Source organism: Tachysurus vachellii, chromosome 1 (assembly GCF_030014155.1).
Source record: "Tachysurus vachellii isolate PV-2020 chromosome 1, HZAU_Pvac_v1, whole genome shotgun sequence".
In the NCBI taxonomy this organism is placed as follows: Eukaryota; Metazoa; Chordata; class Actinopteri; order Siluriformes; family Bagridae; genus Tachysurus; species Tachysurus vachellii.
In genome coordinates, this window is record NC_083460.1 from 12,955,204 (window position 1) to 12,976,085 (window position 20,882).

At 38.6% G+C, this 20,882-nt stretch overlaps 1 protein-coding gene across 1 annotated transcript in view; it reads left to right on the forward strand.

Moving 5' to 3' along the window:
• Positions 1 to 20,512, forward strand: part of jph1b (junctophilin 1b) — a 21,610-nt gene extending 1,098 nt beyond the window's left edge. The window contains exons 2-6 of the mRNA XM_060873274.1: positions 3,645 to 4,398; positions 13,949 to 14,067; positions 16,701 to 17,392; positions 17,552 to 17,649; positions 18,108 to 20,512. Of these exons, the coding sequence (XP_060729257.1) occupies positions 3,645 to 4,398; positions 13,949 to 14,067; positions 16,701 to 17,392; positions 17,552 to 17,632 (1,646 nt within the window). The 3' untranslated portion in view covers positions 17,633 to 17,649; positions 18,108 to 20,512. The remainder of the gene's footprint in view (positions 1 to 3,644; positions 4,399 to 13,948; positions 14,068 to 16,700; positions 17,393 to 17,551; positions 17,650 to 18,107) is intronic.
• Positions 20,513 to 20,882: the final 370 nt, after the last annotated feature.

Here is a 20,882-nt window from a genome sequence, read left to right on the forward strand (position 1 = left end):
TTTTATATAAACTCAGTTATAACCCTTCATTCAAAACTTATATAAGATGACATAAGGTTGTATTAGGCTACATATAAAGACTTTATATATGACAAATATGAGACATGAGGCTAAATTTAAAGGGGATGTAATATGAAACACTACGAAATGCCAAATTTATATAAGCTTATAGGTAACATGTTATAAGAGACAAGGCTATTTATAGCCAGTGTACATAAAACAATATGTTAAGACTTCAGTGTATTTGAGATGGAAGGAGTTGAAATAACAGTGTTCTGACCAATGTACATATTACGTATAAATTATTGCACATAAGACTTTATGAAGTGACATAAGGCTACAAATAAGCTATGTTAAATATAAAGATCTTTTTTATATAAAAAATATATAAAACTGCAATATACCTCATAAAAGCAGAAGATGAATTCTACATATGCTGATCAGACATATCAGCTAAATTACACAGACAACTAAATGCTAACCACCATATGACAGTTTAATGTAGTGCCCGTCTCCAGCTTAGTTAAGGCTACATAAGACAACATATTAGTTTGTACTGCATATAACTCCATATAAGGCTACATTTTAGGACTTTATATGACTGCATTTAAGACTAAAATGGCACAGGCTACACAGGCCTGTGAAACTTCTCATTAATGATTTTAAATGACTACATAAGGCCGAATAGTCAGCCTGTGTATGTAATGACTGAATATTCCCACTGTACAGGACTACACGTAAGATTTTATGTATTAAAAGTCATAATATAAGTCATAACATTAAGAACAATTATAAGCCAACATATTAAAACCCATACCTCTCATTCTTAAACTTATGAAAGATTACATAGGACTACATAAGGCTATGTATCAGATTGGAATGTATATAATGCTGTAAGTTGACATATTATTTTATATGACTGCATATAAGCCTGCATAACAACACATATAACACTACATGCCACAGACCAGTGAGACTGCATATAAGTCTTCATATGAAGTAGAATATTAAAAAATGGATAGAATTGAGACAATCATTCACTTTAATGAAATGTCAGTTATAGGACTACATATCAGATTGTACAGTATATAACTCCATATAAGGCTACATTTTAGGTCTATGACATCACACGTGTGAGTGCAGAGCTAATGTAAGACTATAATATTCCACTACATAAGCCCCTACATTAGGTTAATCTTGACACTTTCAACACAAAGCTGTACAAATGAACACATTGTAAGACTAAATATAAGATTAAGGTTTTTTAGCCTATATATGTTGGTAAGGCACTGTCTTTGATACCTTAAAGAACCACATAACGCTGTATATATAACAAGGTTATAATATAGGCTATATATAAGGACTATAAATAATGAGTACTAATAAAGGCATATAAGACTTCATATAAGGACTGGATATTAAATGATTATTAACACATATACATTAAGAATGATATATTTATCCATATGAGCCTATATTAAGACTGCATAACACTTCTTATACACCTTTATAAGTATGTCATGTAAGGATAAATATCAGAAGACTATATGAATATAAGGCTATAATAACAGAAAAGCATAATACTATTCTAAGAATACTAGTATTCTACATACATTACATAATATTACACCAAATAAATCTGTAGAAAATATTTTAACTTAATTTTCCTGTTTGTGAGATTTTTTTTTTTTTGCCGGCCCTTTTGAACCTTTGCGAGCATGTATAAACTCTGGCATGAATTTACAAGTATTTTGGAGTCGGACCCGTGCTGCTGGTGTTGTATGAGTTATGGCTTTGGATTGGACCAGTCAGTCGCAGAGGTCACGGCTAATAATAGTCATATCTACTACACTTCTGTTCAGAGTTGCTGTGATCCAACACGGAGCTGAAGATCAGCATTGATCCTCATTTAGTTTGTGTTTGTGTTCAGCAGATTGAAAATGGTTGAGTTCATGAAATAATCCTTTAATGATATAACTACATAAAGGCACATGTGTAGTGGGGGCTTTATACTTGGAAAACACATGATCTGTTTATTAGAAGAAATTAAATAAGATATCATAATTTTGCATTTTAAAACAATACACCAGAAAAGTGATGAAATACATCTATATTACTGACAATGCAATATGAATAAATATGGCAGTGCTTTGAATAATGTAATAGAAATTAATATTTTAATAAATACAGTAATTAAGAGTATAAGATGAAGTGGGTATTTAAAACCATAGCAAAATATTTACACCTTTTACCATATTTATCCATTTATAGTTACATTTAATATTGTAGAAAATCCAAATTCCTTATTATATATAAATTATTATTATGTTATAGCAGCTATAAACAGTCATTACTGAGAAACCACAAAGAAGTGTAAACCTCTGTCCTGAAAATGTGGAGTTCCAGCTTTACCTCTGACTTTTACACAGCACTGACACTGAAGACTCATTCCATATATTCCATTCCAAAAACAAGTGCCTGTGAAGGAACTGTTGCTATAGTAACGATTAGGTATTAGAGTGAGTGTATAATATAAACCTGCTGTTATAGAGAATTATTCAACAACGTGGTGTAATGTGTCCTAGAAATAACGTTGTATACTGTATGTTACTTAACTAAAATGTCAACTAATCTACTTCCTCTTTAATAATTTGTAATAACTCAACGTTATTGACGAGCCGACGGGGCGTGAGGGAGACAGGTCGTCCCAGCGGAAAAGATGAAGCGTGTTTTGTGAATAAAGCAGGGTTATGATTGGCTTAAGCTGCAAATTTCTCCACATCTCATGTTACTTCCATGTTTTAAAATAGTGCTGTGTGTTTAGGACGGAGATTTGGCAGCGCCGACTGTCCACTCCGTCACACATCCGTCATTCCACAGCTCCAGTTACACACAGCGCAGAGCAGAGCGGTTAGCATATGCTCATATAAAATCTTTGTCGTACCATGTATTGGTTTAATTGTCACTAGAACTTTCGTCTGGTGAGCAGGCAGCTACGCTTGTGTAGAGGACTGTTCTCCTAATCAGTTGTCTCGAGAGAAACTCATCACTTTACCACCATCAATGTTCTTCCTGTTGAATATATCAGTATAATTGATTATAATTAATCATTATAATATAGTATTATTATTATAATAATAGAAAAGTTTAATACTGAGTCGGAAGGAGAATCTTCAACACAAACAACAGCAAAATAAATCCATTATATTTATATTATATTCATTTTATATATTATATCATCTCAATATTATTGTATATTGATAATAGATTATATATTTTTAATAATAATTATGTCAACTGTTAAATTTTCCTTTTTAAATTAGATTTTATGGAAATTAGATTAAATTAGATTTTCTGTTCAGGGTTCAGTTTCAGTATTTATATTATTTACTTCCTAAAGTAAAGGCTGGATTCTGGATTTTGATTGGTCAGAGCGTGATAATTCATTTTCAATATGCATTGTCCTAATACACTAAAGTTTCTATAGTAACAGCTTGTTCACAGGGACTCATGCGACATGTAAACATATGTGTAATAAAGGTTTGTTTATAAATGGTTCTCTTGAAGCAGATGTTTATTCATAACACTGTGCAGCTTTTGTTCAGATGGTATTTAACCCCTGCATGTGTTTGTGTCATTGACAGGTACGTTTCAGGGCCAGTGGATGGGTGGGATGCGTCACGGTTATGGCGTGAGACAGAGCGTTCCATACGGCATGGCTGCAGTAATACGCTCGCCGCTGCGCACTTCCCTTGCCTCCCTACGCAGTGAGCAGAGTAATGGCTCCGTCCTGAACGAGCGCTCCTCAGAGAGTCCGTCTGGAACACGAGGCGGCTTCGTGCTCAATGTCCACAGTGATGGCGAGCTCAGTTCGGGCAGGAAGAAAGGTCTGTTCCGGCGTGGCTCGTTGTTCGGCAGCCTGCGGCAGCTGAGGAAGTCAGACTCACGTTCGTCCATCTCGAGTAAGCGCAGCTCGGCACGCAGTGATGCCGCCATGAGCCGCATCAGCTCAAGCGACGCCAACTCTACGCTCAGCTTTGGAGAGGATGAGGACAACGCTCAATCCGAGGACAACGTGGACGCCACCACAACTGAGTCGTACATGGGAGAGTGGAAGAACGACAAGCGCAGTGGCTTTGGCATCAGCGAGCGCTCCAACGGCATGAAGTACGAGGGCGAGTGGGCCAACAACAAACGCCACGGCTACGGCTGCACCGTCTTCCCTGATAGCACCCGCGAGGAGGGCAAGTACAAGAACAATGTGCTCGTCAGGGGCATCAAGAAGCAGCTCATTCCTCTGAAGAATGCCAAGACCAAACAGAAGGTGGAGCGTGCTGTTGAAGGGGCGATCAGAGCGGCCGCCATTGCCAGGACAAAGGTGGAGATTGCCACCTCCAGGTGAGAGCTTGATAATTAATTTACTGTTTATATAGTGTTATCCTAATGTGTGTTACAGTATAAACATCAGCAAAATTAAATACCGACACAATGTCACATATGGTGAAAACATTTCAACTGTTGTTGCTGTCTAGCTAACCAGGTTCTCTTGAGCCTGAAGAAACTCTCTACATAATGTCGCATTGAGGGAGCTGTTCCTGTTATTCTTCAATACACTGCTGAGTAAGAAACAAATAAAAATAATAGGATGTAAAAATTGACAGCTTTGTAGGGACCTGTGGGAATTGCGCAAAAGTAAAGTGGAAAAGATTTCATTCAAGCTAAAAATTAAAGCAGCCATGACACATACAGCATATATGCTACATTATAGGCTCAGAATCGTGTGAAATGAGACACAATCAACTTTACCTAATTTTATATATCTGTGAAGATTAAAAGCCAAAAAGTCTTTTTTAAAGATTTATTTAAGATCAATTTAATGAGTATTAATTCATCTCAGCTTAGTTGTTGACTTGACTGTTACTAGAGCTGTTACTAGAGACTGTTATTAGAGCTGTTCAGACTGATGTTGTGCATCAGACATTAAAAACATAACACAAAATATAGCTGCAAGCAGCGATGGCGGGCCCTCGCACGTTTGTTTATTGCTATACGGTGCCTCCCAAAAAACTGCACGCAAGTGCATCAAGTGGGTAAATATCAGTGGACTATTTTATGTTGTTACTGACCCATTTGGGGACTGTAGGTAAATGAAACCCCACATTTTAGACAAACGGGGGCGCTAGTGAGCCACTTAAGAGACACACCTTTGTCTGACCTTTTTGTCAACACTTAACAGCCGACAAATGGGATGTATGTGTCAAATTTCAAGTTAATCTAAGCAAGCCAAAAGCCTTAAATATGCCTGAAATAAAAGTAAAATTTGATACGATGCCATGGCAACAGTGTTTGAGATATCAAAAATCCGTTCGCAATTTCGCATCTGCAATATCTCTGCGTCATGGTGGCCAAGTCTGGTCTCAATTGCATGAATCCCCTAGGAGGAGTATTTAAAAGTTTACCGCATGCAGCTGTCAAAAAATCCACCTTTGTGACTGACACGCTATACCCGGGACTCACAATAAGCACATCGATGCGATCGGAATCCTTCTCCGAACATACACACCGCGTGTCATCACAATAAGACATTTTTTGCTTTAGATATTAGACACTTCCTGTTTCTCTGAATTCGCCATAATTTAGACACCTCGCCATGGCAGCACCGTTTGAGATATCAAAAATCCCTTCGCAATTTAGCAAGTGCAATGTCTCGGCATCATGTTCACCACGTTTGATGTCAATCGCATGAATTCCCTAGGAGGAGTATTTAAAAGTTCACCACATGCAACTGTTGTGACTGACACACTTCCTGGCGCCTGTTGGTGGCGCTATGTCCGAGATTCACAATAGGCACATCGATGCGATCGGAATCCTTGGCCGAACATACACACCGCGTGTCATCCCAATAAGACATTTTTTGCTTTAGATATTAGACACTTCCTGTTTCTCTGAATTCGCCATAACTTTGTCACCTTGCCATGGCAGCACCGTTCGAGATATCAAAAATCCCTTCGCAATTTAGCAAGTGCAATGTCTCGGCATCATGTTCACCACGTTTGATGTCAATCGCATGAATTCCCTAGGGGGAGTATTTAAAAGTTCACCCCATGCACTTATAAAACAATCCAAAATGGCCGACTTCCTGTTGGGCGGAGCTCATAGTTTAGAGCGCGAAAGTTGTTCGGGTCGATGAGATCTATATGCGTACCAACTCTCGTACATGTGCGTACATAATTGCCCGATCTGTGCACCAATGTTTGTTTTTGCATTTCAGGGGGCGCTACAGAACCCCCCCTTCACGCCCGTATTCCAGCCTTTGCCCAATCCTAGTGTCACACGACTCTGACGTGTGTGCCAAATTTCAAGAGTTTTCGAGCATGGTAAGGGACCCCAATTGGCCAATGTGTGGGAAAAAAAAAAATTATACTCCCGAGCAAAAACAATAGGGCTTCGCACCATTCGGTGCTCGGGCCCTAACAAGCAAAACGTCAGATGTGAGCAGAGAAATGGCACAGAGGACGAGTGAGGGACAGACAGGAAAGGATATAGCGTTACAGAGAAATGGGGAGGAGGTGAAACTCTGAGATACAGAGAACAAGAGGGATAGGGAGAGATAGAGAGAGAGTGAGAGAGAGACAGAGAGTGAGAGAGAGACAGAAAGAGAGAGATCCTTCCTGTTGAATAGAATAGTGTTCACATGAGTGCCGTTATTCGCCCCAGGCTAAAGCTCTCTCTGAACAGCTAATCAATGCAGAGCTGAGCGGATGTGTTAGTGATGAAATCACAGCGGCACTGAGAGCAGCTGCATGAGAAACTCCAAACTGCACAATTCATCATTTACTAATCATTATCACAGTACTCCTATCTGTACAGATCAGTACTGATACCAGCATTTAATCAGGTTTGATTTGTCAGAATTATGGCATTCACACTAATGTGGCTAGATCCAAATTACACAGAATTGTCTTTAAAGTGACTTAAGTAGAACTGGCACACAGTTACTCCATGTACACAAAGCCCAGCTTCCCCATTACACCTATGGGGATGTGGTAGCCTAGTGGTTAAAGTGCTGGACTACCAATCGGAAGGTTGTGAGTTTGATTCCCATGTCCCACTGCTGGGCCCCTAAGCAAGGCCCTCAATTGCTGTGTGTGCAATTAAATAAGATAAAAATGTAAGTCGCTCTGAATAAGGGTGTCTGCTAAATGCTGTAAATGTAAATTACACAAAGCCCTGCCTCCTAATCACATCCATGTACACAAAGCCCTGCCTCCTAATCACATCCATGTACACAAAGCCCCACCTCCCAATAATGTCCATGTACACAAAACCCTGCCTCCCAATCACATCCATGTACACAAAGCCCCACCTCCCAATAATGTCCATGTACACAAAGCCCCACCTCCCAATAATGTCCATGTACACAAAACCCTGCCTCCCAATCACGTCCATGTACACAAAGCCCCATCTCCCAATAATGTCCATGTATACAAAGCCCTGATCTCCATTAATGTCCATGTACACAAAGCCCTGCCTTCCAATCATGTCCATGTACACAAATCCCCACCTCCCAATAATGTCCATGTACACAAAACCCCGCCTTCCAATCACGTCCATGTACACAAAGACCCACCTCCCAATAATGTCCATGTACACAAAACCCTGCCTCCCAATCACGTCCATGTACACAAAGCCCCACCTCCCAATAATGTCCATGTACACAAAGCCCTGCCTCCCAATCACATCCATGTACACAAAGCCCTACATCCCAATAATGTCCATGTACACAAAGCCCCACCTCCCAATCACGTCCATGTACACAAAGCCCCACCTCCCAATAATGTCCATGTACACAAAGCCCTGATCCCCATTAATGTCCATGTACACAAAGCCCTACATCCCAATAATGTCCATGTACACAAAGCCCCGCCTCCCAATCACGTCCATGTACACAAAGCCCTGCCTCCCAATCACGTCCATGCACACAAAGCCCTGCCTCCTAATCACATCCATGTACACAAAGCCCCAGCTCCCAATAATGTCAATGTACACAAAGCCCCACCTCCCAATCACGTCCATGTACACAAAGCCCCACCTCCCAATAATGTCCATGTACACAAAGCCCTGATCCCCATTAATGTCCATGTACACAAAGCCCTGGTTCCCATTAATGTCCATGTACACAAAGCCCTTCCTTCCAATCATGTCCACGTACACAAATCCCCACCTCCCAATAATGTCCATGTACACAAAGCCCCGCCTCCCAATAATGTCCATGTACACAAAGCCCTGCTTCCCAATCACCCCCATGTACACAAAGCCCTGCTTCCCAATCACCCCCATGTACACAAAGCCCTGCCTCCCAATCACCCCCATGTACACAAAGCCCTGCTTCCCAATCACCCCCATGTACACAAATCCCTGCCTTCCAATCATGTCCATGTACACAAATCCCCACCTCCCAATCACACCCATGTACACAAAGCACCGCCTCCCTATCATGTCCATGTCTAAATATTGAGCACAGATTAAATACACAAAATATTTTATCTAATCTAGTAGTCTTGGAAATAAAATGAAATGTGCTATTTAATTAGCTGCTTGTAGCTATGTACACAGAGCACCGCCTCCCAATCATGTCTTTGTAACAGTGTTGTATTCTTTTTGATGTTTTCTGACAGTAAAAAACTGTAACTGTGATTTACTAGCATTACTGGGTAGCTGTGAGTGTCATACTGCTGTACATATTCAATATAATTACTGTAATACTTTTCCTGTCACATAAAACTGAGCACTTCACCAGTTAGCACACACAGATATGCTAGTTTTCTTTCTATTAATATTCTAAGCCACTCATCACCTCTGAAACTAAATATCTAGCAAATTGTTTGAATGCTCTACCCCTCACCTTTCACTCTATAAGCAGCTTTAGTGCATGAATTAGCATAGCAAGCTAAATAAGGGGGTGTAAATGAATACCTCGGTGATAAATACTAATGCTGCTAATACTGAGCGGAAGCTAATCGAGTCTGTTAGCATTGCAGGAATGATACTGTGCTACCTGCTCCTTGCTAGTTCCAAAACTTTATAAAATCTGTCAGTTATGTAAATACACTTACAATTATGTGGCATTTTTATACTTTAACTACAAAGTTGAGTTCATTAGCAACATCAGCCTTTTTGATAAGGTGATAAACATGCTAATGACGGTATGCTATGAACATCAGCAAGCTTTAAGCAGCAAATTAAATATTAGCACATTATGCTTATGTTTTATTTCATTCCATTGACTGCTAGATTTCCTAAGGTGAGATAACATTAGGTAATTTTTTTAACCTAAAAATCTAAATAAACATTAGTGCATTTAAACTGTGCTCAGTATTTAGACTAATATGTTATTATCTGCCCAGTACAATAAATCAAATAAATTGAAAAATGAATTAATATGTGATCTGGATCAAAATGGGCACACAGTCCATTTTATATAACTGACTAAATTCAGAAGGATTCACTAATTAAATTTTACTTTTACAGAAGATTTATAGTAAATAGTAAAACTTTAGATTCGAGGCAAAAGAAAAAAAGAGCATTGTTGAAAGAAATAAACAGTGTGCGTGTGTGTATGTACGTCCAACAGTGTTTTATTTCTCTGTTGCCGTGGCAACTTACAAACAATTATTTATTTATTTAAGATAAATGTTAAATAATAATGTAAAATTTATACTATTGCAGCTATAAACACTCGGTTCTTCTCCAGTAATTATCAAAACATAAACTTATCATTATAAAAAATGTAAAGTTTCACCTTAAAATTTTAATAAATAAACGTCTCCTAACAGATCAGCATTTCCACTCATCTTTTAATCTGTCATTATTAGTGGTATGCGCTCTACACATCCCTGTAGGATGAGCGCATACACTTGTCAGAGCTTAATCAATGTTTTCTGACCAATCAGGATGAAGGAGTGGATTGTCACCACATTAGTGTCTTGATGTGAATGTTATTGAAACAGTTAGAAGCAGTACGAATGTAATCTCTGTCTGTGCATTTCAACGCTGTTATGGAGAGCAGAGATAAGCACTGAGGAGGACTTGAGGAACGCAAAGAGAGAGAGAGCTTGAGAGTCAGACTTTCTCTCTCTATCTCTTTCTCTCTTTCTTTCTCTCTCTGCTTGCTGACTAAATAAGGCAAGGCAGGATTTGGCTCCTCAGCGCTGACAAGAATAAAATGCTGCGACTGATACAGTAGTCGATCTGTGTGTGCCTGTCATCTGTTGGAGCACTCAGCGGACTGAGCATGGTGTATGTGTGTATGTGTCTCTGTGTGTAGCTTCTGCACTTAAGCAGCTATTCATGTCCATGATTCTGGTCAGCGTTTCACTGTGTTTGTTTTCCACATAGAAACATTTTAAATACACACTTTAATAAAATAATTTTAACAAAGTAAAAGTGCAGAGCGACTTTTAGCTCATTAGATGTTACCGTGTTTTGCTCATACACACAAGATAAGATGCTTCTTTTCACTGACATTTTATGCATTGAAAATCTCACTAACTGCGAAAGTTTACTCTCAATAACTGCGAACTGTTTAAACACAGCATCCAATTTGTTTATTCAGACTATTATTTACTCATTACTTACAAAATATTTTTACTAGTTTAAAAAGCACATGTACATTACAAAAGCACATTTAATGATATAATAATTAATTAGGTTTATTATTTAATCTATGTTATAAATAAAATAAATGAAGAACAAAATGCCTTAAATAATATATGTAGAAGTTGATTGTCATAAGTGTGGCTAGATGGTGGGTGCCAATATTTATACCCTCTGCTCTGAGTTCACCTGTTTCATGTGATTTAATTTATGTATATTTTATTCATGGACAGAATAATGCTGTGGATTAAATAACACTTAAACAAATACCAGATAACTTTGTTTAATAAAGCTGACATTTAGGTTTTATTAATGTTGACTAGCACATTAATAATGTTTTAAAAACTCTAAACGTAACCTCGGCTCTAATTCTGTCTCCGTCGTCTCCACGTGTTTTGCTCCTAGCTGTTGTATATTGCCTTATATGGTCAGTGTTTCCTCTCTTTTTGCTATGGTAGTTCTATCTTTTGTTGTGTTATTCTGCATTTAAATGCTATTTTAGGGCAAAATTAAACCATGAGACAGATTGTGTAGGACAGCATTTGGTTTTGCTTTCTAGACTTTTTAACACAAATGCAGGAAAGGGGATGGGGAGATGAATGAATGAATAAATAAATAAATAAATAAATAAATAAATAAATAAACTCAGCTCAGTTCGGGGCTGGTGTTAAACACATCATTTATAGATTTCTTGAATTCTGGTTAAAGGTAGCTTTTATATTATTGTGGAAGTCAGAATTTCAGTTTAACAATTCTATAAAATATTATTAAATAAAAGTCATTCAATAAAAAGGACATATTCTGCACACTTGACTGAAACAAAAGACAGAACGAAGTTAAAACTACTGAAAAGAATTGCACATGAAATCCTGAAGAAACCTTCAGTCTGGATGTTTTCTCGTGTTCAAACATATTATTTTTGTTTTAATACAAAGAGTTTTTAAATCACGTCGCCCGGAAAGGAGGCTTCTGAGTGAAAGGATGTGTGCTGAACGTTTTGAAATGCAGTGTTCATATTAATAATTGTGTTTCTTAATTTATATTTTAGTTACTAATCTGAAAACTGACAATTCAAAGTATGGATTTTACACAGAAACCTTCACCGCTGTCAGAACAGAAGGGTGCAGTGTACAGTATAGAGAAAGAAAAGCAAGATGCTTTGACCGTATAAGGAAAGTGCTGGGTCAAACGTGACAGAAAGATGCTGCATCTGAAGAATGAGGGTCAGTAAGGGCAGTATCATCCTGGAAACGATTGACATCTGATTGTGTGTAATATATGTGTTACTTGTCTGCTCTCGCCGAGTCAAATGTTTACTCCTGTGAGGTGTGAGCTCAGTGAGAAGTGTGTATTCTCGCAGCAGTGTCCTTGTTATCCCATGATACCTGATTAATCGTGTAATTACTCTGAGCTCGAATCTCCTCATCTGCCCGAGGCTTTGGCGCAGCATGTTTCTGGATGAGATGAACCTGCACAGATTGACGACACACTTTAATCCGCCCATGAATTTGTTGCATCGTGATCAGGAACACTGCCCTGATGTGTCACGTATTCCAGAAAAAAAAAATAATCCAGAAAAAAATCCAGAAAACACATCTATACCAAGAGTTTTCCTGGAATAGCACATCCTGTGTTTTAAGTGTTTTGTTCCTCTTATTCCACTACAGATTCTTTTATATATTTATTTCCGTCATGCACTTTACCCGTTTACAGTTATGTTCAATGTTGTGAAACCTGCACAAAACAAGCTCCTGTTCTCTCATAACAGTGAACAGCTTCCACTCAGGAGAATGTGGGACTAGTTTTTTTTTCACGTCTATTTTTTCACATATTACATGGCAGGGTCGCTTTCAGACATCTCTGATAAGAGAATTCCACCACCACCACCATCATCATCATAATCTTCATCATCATTCTGTTCATTATTCTCAGCAAATGAGTTACAGTAAAGTGTGAAAACAACGGCACACAGAGCTGCCTTTGTAGTGCTTTATATACCAATGCAGTATCATTTCAGTACTAAACATTTACAACAAGCATCCTGATGAATTTAATCTCCTCTCATTCTGGTCCTTTGCTCTGTTTTTTTCTGTGAATATGAAGAAGAGAGACAGAGAGGACGAGGCAAGCGTTTCTAAACGACAGAGCGAGGATGTGCTCGTCTTGACATCTTTATCTGCACCACTGAGAGAGTGGGTGGATTGTGTATGTGTGTATGTATGTGTGTGTCTGTATTGGGGGGGGGATGACAACGAGTTGACTGCTGCCAAATTAAAACCTCAGAATTTCTGCAACTGCTCCATCTGTCACCAAGGAGATGATCTTGGTCTCCGTCTCTGCTCTGTACCCTGTTACATGCAGCCTATTGAAAAAATAAAGAATGCAACTCTGCCAACAGTACAGCCAGTGGAAGTAAAGGGTGTTTTTATTTTTTTTCACACTGAGCTCGCATGTGTGCTCTTCTCCACCAACGGACGTTCAGCTAGAACATTCTCATCGCTCTGCAAGGCATAGTGATATTTGTAGCTTTAACCCTTTCAAGGGAAGATCATTTAACTCATAAAAATGATGGAACGTGCATCACGCTGAACTCTCTCTCTCTCTCTCTCTCTCTCTCTCTCTCGGTCTCTTTTCTTATAAGCGCTTTAGAGATTAAAATCTTTCTACCAGTCAGAAGACGCACCTACGCACCTATCAGAGCTGAAAAAAACACGCCTGCGCTTTTCACGCTTCTACTTACCATTCTGTTTACGACACCAAGACTCAGCGACTAAAGAATGAAGAGTTCAAGAATTCAGAAATGTGTCAAAATCATGTAGAGTAAATTTATACCATCATAAATCAAATCTGATTGGTCAGAAGATGTTGATGAGTGTAAGTGACCTGTGTGTATGATGTGTGGATGGGGTCTCCAGTGTCAATGCTGTGTAACAGTCAGAGGTAAAGCTGGAACTTGAAGCTTTCCAAATATTCAGGACAGAAGGATTTCTTTTTGACTTAAAACTTAGAGAGAGTAAAAAGAGCTAAGTGACAACAGGAACATTTCAGTGACATTCAACAAAAATATATAGATTAAAAGCGTAGTGCTCTTTTTTAATGAATACAAACTTTAATGGTTGGGAAATTACTGTAAAATTATTCTTTTGCTATGAAATTAAAGTATTTATATTATTTTAATTTGTATTTTGGCTTGAATTCATTTTAATTTAAGTGTACACACTTTGGACAGTATATAGTTTTTTATTGTTCTTTATGTACTATAAGATTATTTGTGTTTTTTTATTGTTTTCAGGACAGCCCATGCCAGAGCTAAAGCGGAAGCTGCAGACCAAGCGGCGCTAGCAGCATGCCAGGATTCAGAGGTGGCTCGTGCCGTAGCGCGAGAACTTTCACCCACCTTTCGCCAGCCAGGTATTCCCCTCAGACACACACACACGCTTATGTAAAAACACAGCATGTGCACTAAGGACCAAACACGTGACTAACGCCCCAGACAGCTGTATCTTTAGCTTTTTTGGTGATATTTTATTCTTTTTTGTTCTTTTTCTGCTTTATGCTGCTTACATCAAGTGCTGGATAAAAACATATATCAAAACAGAAACATTTACAGACATGATACACGTGTCTGTGTCCTTGGCTTCGTGTCGGTCTTGACTTTGCCTTTATTCAGAAAGAGAACGTTAAGCAGATGTAAATGCAAATGAGTTCTGAAGCAAGGCAGATCATTTGCATATCTTTTCTGCTGTTTGCTGCAGTCCGTCAGTTCCTGCTGCATTAAGAGAGGCGATTATTTAAATGATTTCAGGACAGTTTGAAGATTTACTTTAATTCAACACATCAAGAAAATTTGAGATTACTTTTAGAAACATTCGTTCTAAGAAAATGTTTTGTATACATAACATCCAAGTTGTTCTCAGACTCTAAACCCAAGATATTTAATGATAATTTCTGAAATTTTAATAATGTCAAATCTTTTCACCCAATAATCCACAAACTCAATTAATATCTCCTGTTTGAGCCATGGGGGTGTCAATCATTACGTGCATTCACGCAACTACCCAAACACTTCTAACCCATCGAATAACCCAACCCTAACTACCCAAACACCTCCAACTCATCTAATAACCCAACCCTAACTACCCAAACACTTCCAACCCACCTAATAACCCAACCTTAACTACCCAAACACCTCCAACTCATCTAATAACCCAAACCTAACTACCCAAAAACTTCAACCCTAACTACCCCAACTACTGCAACTCATACAATAACCAAAAACTAACTACCCCAACACACTTCAGACCGATCTAATATCCCAACCCTAACTACCCAAATACTTCCAACTCATCTGATAAAACAAGCCTAACTACCCAACACCTCCAACCCACCTGATAACCCAACCCTAACTACCCAACACCTCCACACCATCTAATAAACAACCCTAACTACCCCAACACTTTCAACTCATCTGATAAACCAACCCTAACCATCCAAGCACTTCCAACTCATCTGATAACTCAACCCTAACTACCCCAACACCTCCAACCCATCTGATAACCCAACCCTAACTACTTCAGCACTTCCAAACCATCTAATAACCCAATCCAAACTAATCCAAAGCCCCAAACAAACTAATAACCCATCCTTAACTACCCCAACACCCCGACTCATCTAATAAACCAACTCTAACTACCCCAACACCCCTAACTGATATGTTATTTAAACCCTCTAAATCCATCTATTAGCTGCTATAAACACTTAAACCCATCCAACATCTGGTCTCACATTTGACCAGCAGTTGTCTAAAATCCTATTTTATAGTACACTTTACTTTCTTCTAAGAAATGGTATAATACTGATTTAATTTTAAATAAATGGAGTACAATTATTATATATATTGTAAATCTGAATTCTAGAATAGAAAAACACTAACTTATTATCTTTCCATGTTTTTCTCTCTGTCACATCTAACAATGCATCATGGTTTGGGTCAGGTTTGTCTTCCTGCTCTCTGATCTTCCTGGATTTCTGTAACAGCTTTCTTTGTCTTCTTCAGATTCAGGCACTGCAGTACTGTATAGGTATCACTGCCAAGAGACACAATGCAGCGAGTGTTTGTGTAGGCTGTGAAAACAACCACTGCATGCTAGTCTTATCTCTGACCTAACTTCAGTTAGGATCAGGGTTCAATAATATACTCCTTATGTTGCCAGAAATCTTTGGTTAACTGGAGATATTAATCATGTGGTTGCATCACTCAGAACATCTTGGATTATTAGAGATATGATCTGGGAATTTTTATAGATTAGTATATCACTTTGCAACAAAAAATAAGGAAAGATGAACTAGTTTTATCCCTTTGTACAATTCCTGTGTTTCGGAATGGAAGGGATCAAACCTTTGCACTAGCATCAGAGACCTTTTGTTATCCTTTGAGGGCAATTCAGGCTTTAGCTCAACCTTGCAAATTCCCATATAAAAATAATGTCTAACGTTCCCTTCTGGACTCAGATGGTTGGATTTCACTTCAGTTAAATTGGCTTCATTCTGACTTTCCTGCCTCTGGTACAGTATAATGCTAGCTGTCCTCTAGATGTCAGTTCCTAGGTTGCCAGCTCTGTGAAGCATCTGATAAACAGAGTGATGTACAGACCTTTCTATGGCTGGATCTGGACATGTCCCAGGAAGGGTTCTAGAAAGCCCATAGTGTCAGCTGCAAGAAAGTGTTTGCGCTGTGAAGGATCTGAAGAATACTGTTCCTAGGCAACTGAGAAATCTGGCCACCATGCAATTCCTAGCTAATAACTAAGGCTAATGAGTTAGCTATCAACTCAGTAGCTGTTAGTTTTTTTTTCTTCATTGAAACAAACATTCCATCACAACTCCTGAACTCAGTGTTGTCAGTAAATTTTGGCTTCCAATAGTCAAAATGGGTCATTTTATACATAATGCAGCATCATGAAGGCATTTCTGTGATCATCATAGAGCATCGAGAAGTTCAAATAATATAATTTTGGCTTTAAAAAATTTTATTTCCTTTAAAGGCCCTGATTACATCAAGCAAAAGTTCTCCAGCGAACCAATAGAGATTAAAGAAGTCATTGAAGAGAAAAAAGAGAAAACCCCCTCAGGAAGCCCACATTTCTATCGCAAGGGCACTACGCCCACCCAAACGCCCACTCACAGCCCGGGCCCAACTCCCCCGCCCTCACCCCCATCCAACAAGAAGAAGTCCTTCTTCAACCGAAGCGCACCAAAATCTACCAAAGAGAGCGTGGTCGAGAGCCTAGCAGCCAGCGTCATCCCCAGAACTGCCCCAAGGTTGCCGACCAAACAGGAAGTGAAGCACGAAGGCGTTTCTTCTTCTACCCTCATGACCTATAAACCCACGTTGCCAGTCGCCAACTCCTCAAGTCCTGGAAACGGTGAGGTTCATTCACAGTACCACAGCTACTTTGTGAAGGCAGAAGTTTCGATCCCACCTGAGGAGCCAGAGGAAGAGGTGGAGGAGGAAAAGCCAGAAAATACAACTGCCCTCGCCAGGGCTCCACCTCCTGTCAAGCAATATACACGTACCCCTACACCCTCCATGCCCCCTGCCAAGCTTACCACCACCACCAGAGACATCAAGCCAGAGCCCAAGCTGAAAAAACAGGATTCTCTGAAGCCAAAGAGTTTATCAGAAACTAAGAAAGCAAGCATGGAGATTACCACGGACGTGGTAGAGGAAGAATCAGTAAGTGACCTCTACACACACATGAACACACACACACGGCTAATGACAAAACACCACTGTGCTTCATTTAAGTTGGCTAATTTGGTAAAAGTGGAAAATGACACACTGAAATGATAAACTGCTTAAGTATTTCTGTATGTGCTCATCACTCTCTTGCAGGGTCCTAACTCTATACTGGTGGCGTTAGTGATGCTGATAAATATCGGGCTAGCAATCATTTTTGTCCACTTCTTGACTTGATGCATCATCAAACTCAGGTAAGACATTTCACTACAACATTCAACAATTATACGCACTAACTAAGAATTATACGCAGACTCTTCCATTAAACATTTACCATTTATTTGTCACCAATGTGTTATTATGAAGGTACATTTGCTGATATTTCACTTGGACAGTAAATGTAATGAATGAACATAATTGTACCGAAAATGAAGGGTTCTCACGCTGCTCCTGGGATCCACTCCTCTGAAGATTTTTTATATTCTCTCTGTTGATATTAGGTTTAATTGATCTGATTATCAGGCTCTTTACACTTTGAATCAGGTGTGCTGAGAGTAAGTAAGTGAAAAGCATGTGATTTTGTTTACATTGTTTTTCCAGGGAAAAGTCATTTATTAAGCAGGTTTTGGTCATTTGTAGCTTTCTAAACAGCTTAGTAGCCCAAGCTCTTCTGAAGTGTAATTCTGGTCCTCTGATTGTTTGGCCTTTCCAGCGAGTTCTTCAGGACGTGCGGCATAGGCCCAGTAATTCTCTGCGATGGTATGGGCGGCCTTTAGAACATGCCGCTCAGACTCAGACACAGGCAAAGGACGACTGGACGACTGGAATGAAGAGCGAAAACAAGGTGGAGGGGGAAAAAAACGCAGAGTCCCGTAGCCGAGCCCAACCAGGTCCCCCGGCACCCGGCACCCAACCCCCAGCCCCGCCCTATCCTGACCGTGATTTACGACTCGCTTGGGCTCTGTGAAAGCTGAAGCAAGCACAGTCGCTGGTAAAAGAGGGTGGGGGGGATAAAAATAAAAAAATGTGCTGAGCCAAGCCGTACCCAGTGTGAAGTGCATGGACGGCCTGTTGGAGTGTGTGTGTGTGTATGTGTATGTGTGTGTTGGTGAGGAGGGGGATAACTGGATACGTTTGGCGATGCACTTTTAGTTGACGGAAGCAAACAGCTGCCTTACAATTTTACCCTCTGACGTTGTCAAGGAGGGGGATGTGTGTGAGAGTGAGTGAGTGTATGTGTGTGCGCAGTAGGTGGTGAGAGTCTGCGAGTGTGTGTGTCTTCATTCTGATCTAAACACCGTGCCCATTTTAAAAAAAGAGGTACTCGCCAGTCTTATTGCATTACCCGTCTCTGAAGCCTTGTCTAACGCCACCTGCTCATGTTTTAGGAGCTTAGCAAATGCCACGCCAGGGTGTGGTACAAATTTAACATCTATGTCTTCAGCTTGTTTCTTTTTGTGTGTATTTCTTTGTTAATTTTAAATATAAAAAAGGTGTACATTTTTGTCCCCTCCCACCGAATCTTTTAATGGCTAACACGAATCCCGGTCGAATAACGAGCAATATTTTAGTGCTGGCGATTAGCCCACGATTTAAGGTGAATATATTTATAATATATCAGTTCACATGGAAACGATCACGTGGAAGTGAGAAGCTCTGGTGTTAAAGTTCCATTTGTAAAATTAGAAAGGTATCGTTCTGATAAACGGATGTTGTATAATAGCTGTAGGACATTATGCATGGTGTTTGTTGGGTTTATTTATTTAGATATTATTTATTATTTTTGGTTAATAACTGGCTATTGCACTGGATTTTTGCACATGTAGAGGTCGGAGCCTGCGCGGGTCATGGCCGTTCTTCCTTCATCACTGTCTGTAACCCTGAAGCGTGGTGTTGAATGGATTCAGGAGGAGTGAGCGAATGTAGTCAGATGCCTTAAAGGACTTTTTAAAAACAGTGTTAGAGTTTACCTTGGGGAAAATAGTAGTGATTTTGGACTTTTGTCTTAATTAATTGGAGTTTTTATTGAAAAAAACTATTATCTGTAGTATATTTAATTATGTGGTGGTGCATGAAGCTGTGGTTTTATTTTATGGTAAACTGTACATGGCACTTTTGTGCCTCTATTTGAATAAAAAAAAAAATATATATTTTATATACACAATATGAATATATTTAGCCAGTTGTTCTAAATTATATTGTTATATCCAGCACAAGTTTTTTTCTTTCTCGTGTGCATGGTATAATATAAAGGTAGCTTTTTAGACACATTATTTGAAGTAGGCATGTGCCAATAATCGGTGATACGATATACTGCGATATTCATCACTCACAATATTATTAGCGTGGACACAGTGCTACAATTTGGCAATTTTTTTTCTTTGCAAAAGCCCATTTTTTTCCTTAGCAGATTTATTTCTGTCTGATTATCTTTTTCTTATCAGTTTTCATGAACTAAAATTGTATTATCGTCAGACGGCTATTTGGAAATGTGGTTGTGTGTATGTATGTGTGTGTGTGTGTGTGTGTGTGTGTGTGTGTGTGTGTGTGTGACATTAACAGAGTTTTCTTCAGACTGCCATAGTATGTGATCAGGAAAGAAGGATGAAGGAAGGAAAGAGAAGAGCACCGAAATGAAAATATAGAGCTTTATTTGAACTTTTGATATTTTGAAAAAAAAAAAAAATTATATGTAGTAACTGTGTAAATGGCTGTTTCTTTTGTTAATATTTTTATTTAATCCCAAACAGAAGCAAAAAAGAACACTATTAGATTTCAAAATAAGATCCCCAGATCACTTCACTCTATTCATATTTTTACGCATTTATACAAAGTTCAGCAAAAATTTGTCCGTATTTTTCTAAAACAATGAAGTGTCTATGTTTTACTGAAAAGTTCTATGACTGTATTTGCATTTAACAGTATCAAGTCTTCAGATATATATTTTAAAGTTTTGATTTTGAAGAAACATCAATGAACATTTTGGTATTGACTGTCCCCTCATTTTTTGTTTGTTTTGGAAATTGTTTAAGTTAAAGTATGTTACAATAAAATATTGTACATTTTTATGTAGAAAGTGTTTTAAATGAGCTGTTTTCCAAAAAAAAAAAGAAAGAATTACAGCACAGGTTTGACTGGTGCAGGATGTATAAGTGCTGAAATCCAAATAAAACTAAGAGTTTTAAAAAAGGATCAATTTAAATGTTAATCAAATGAATAAATAAAATATTTCCAACTTCAAAGATGATTTTATTAAAACTGTAAATGGTCTTCTTTTATTAAATTTATTAAATAATGATTATTGATTATTTACTAAATAATCAAATCAAAAAACGACATTATTGAATGAATAGTATTTTGTGAATTCAGTTATGTCCCGTTCACCCCCTCGTACAGGAGCCGTGTAAATGCCGGTGGTTACAGGAGTGTTTATTTTAGATCACAGAAAACTCACAGTCCGCTGTGTAAAACCTGCCTGTTGTCTGAA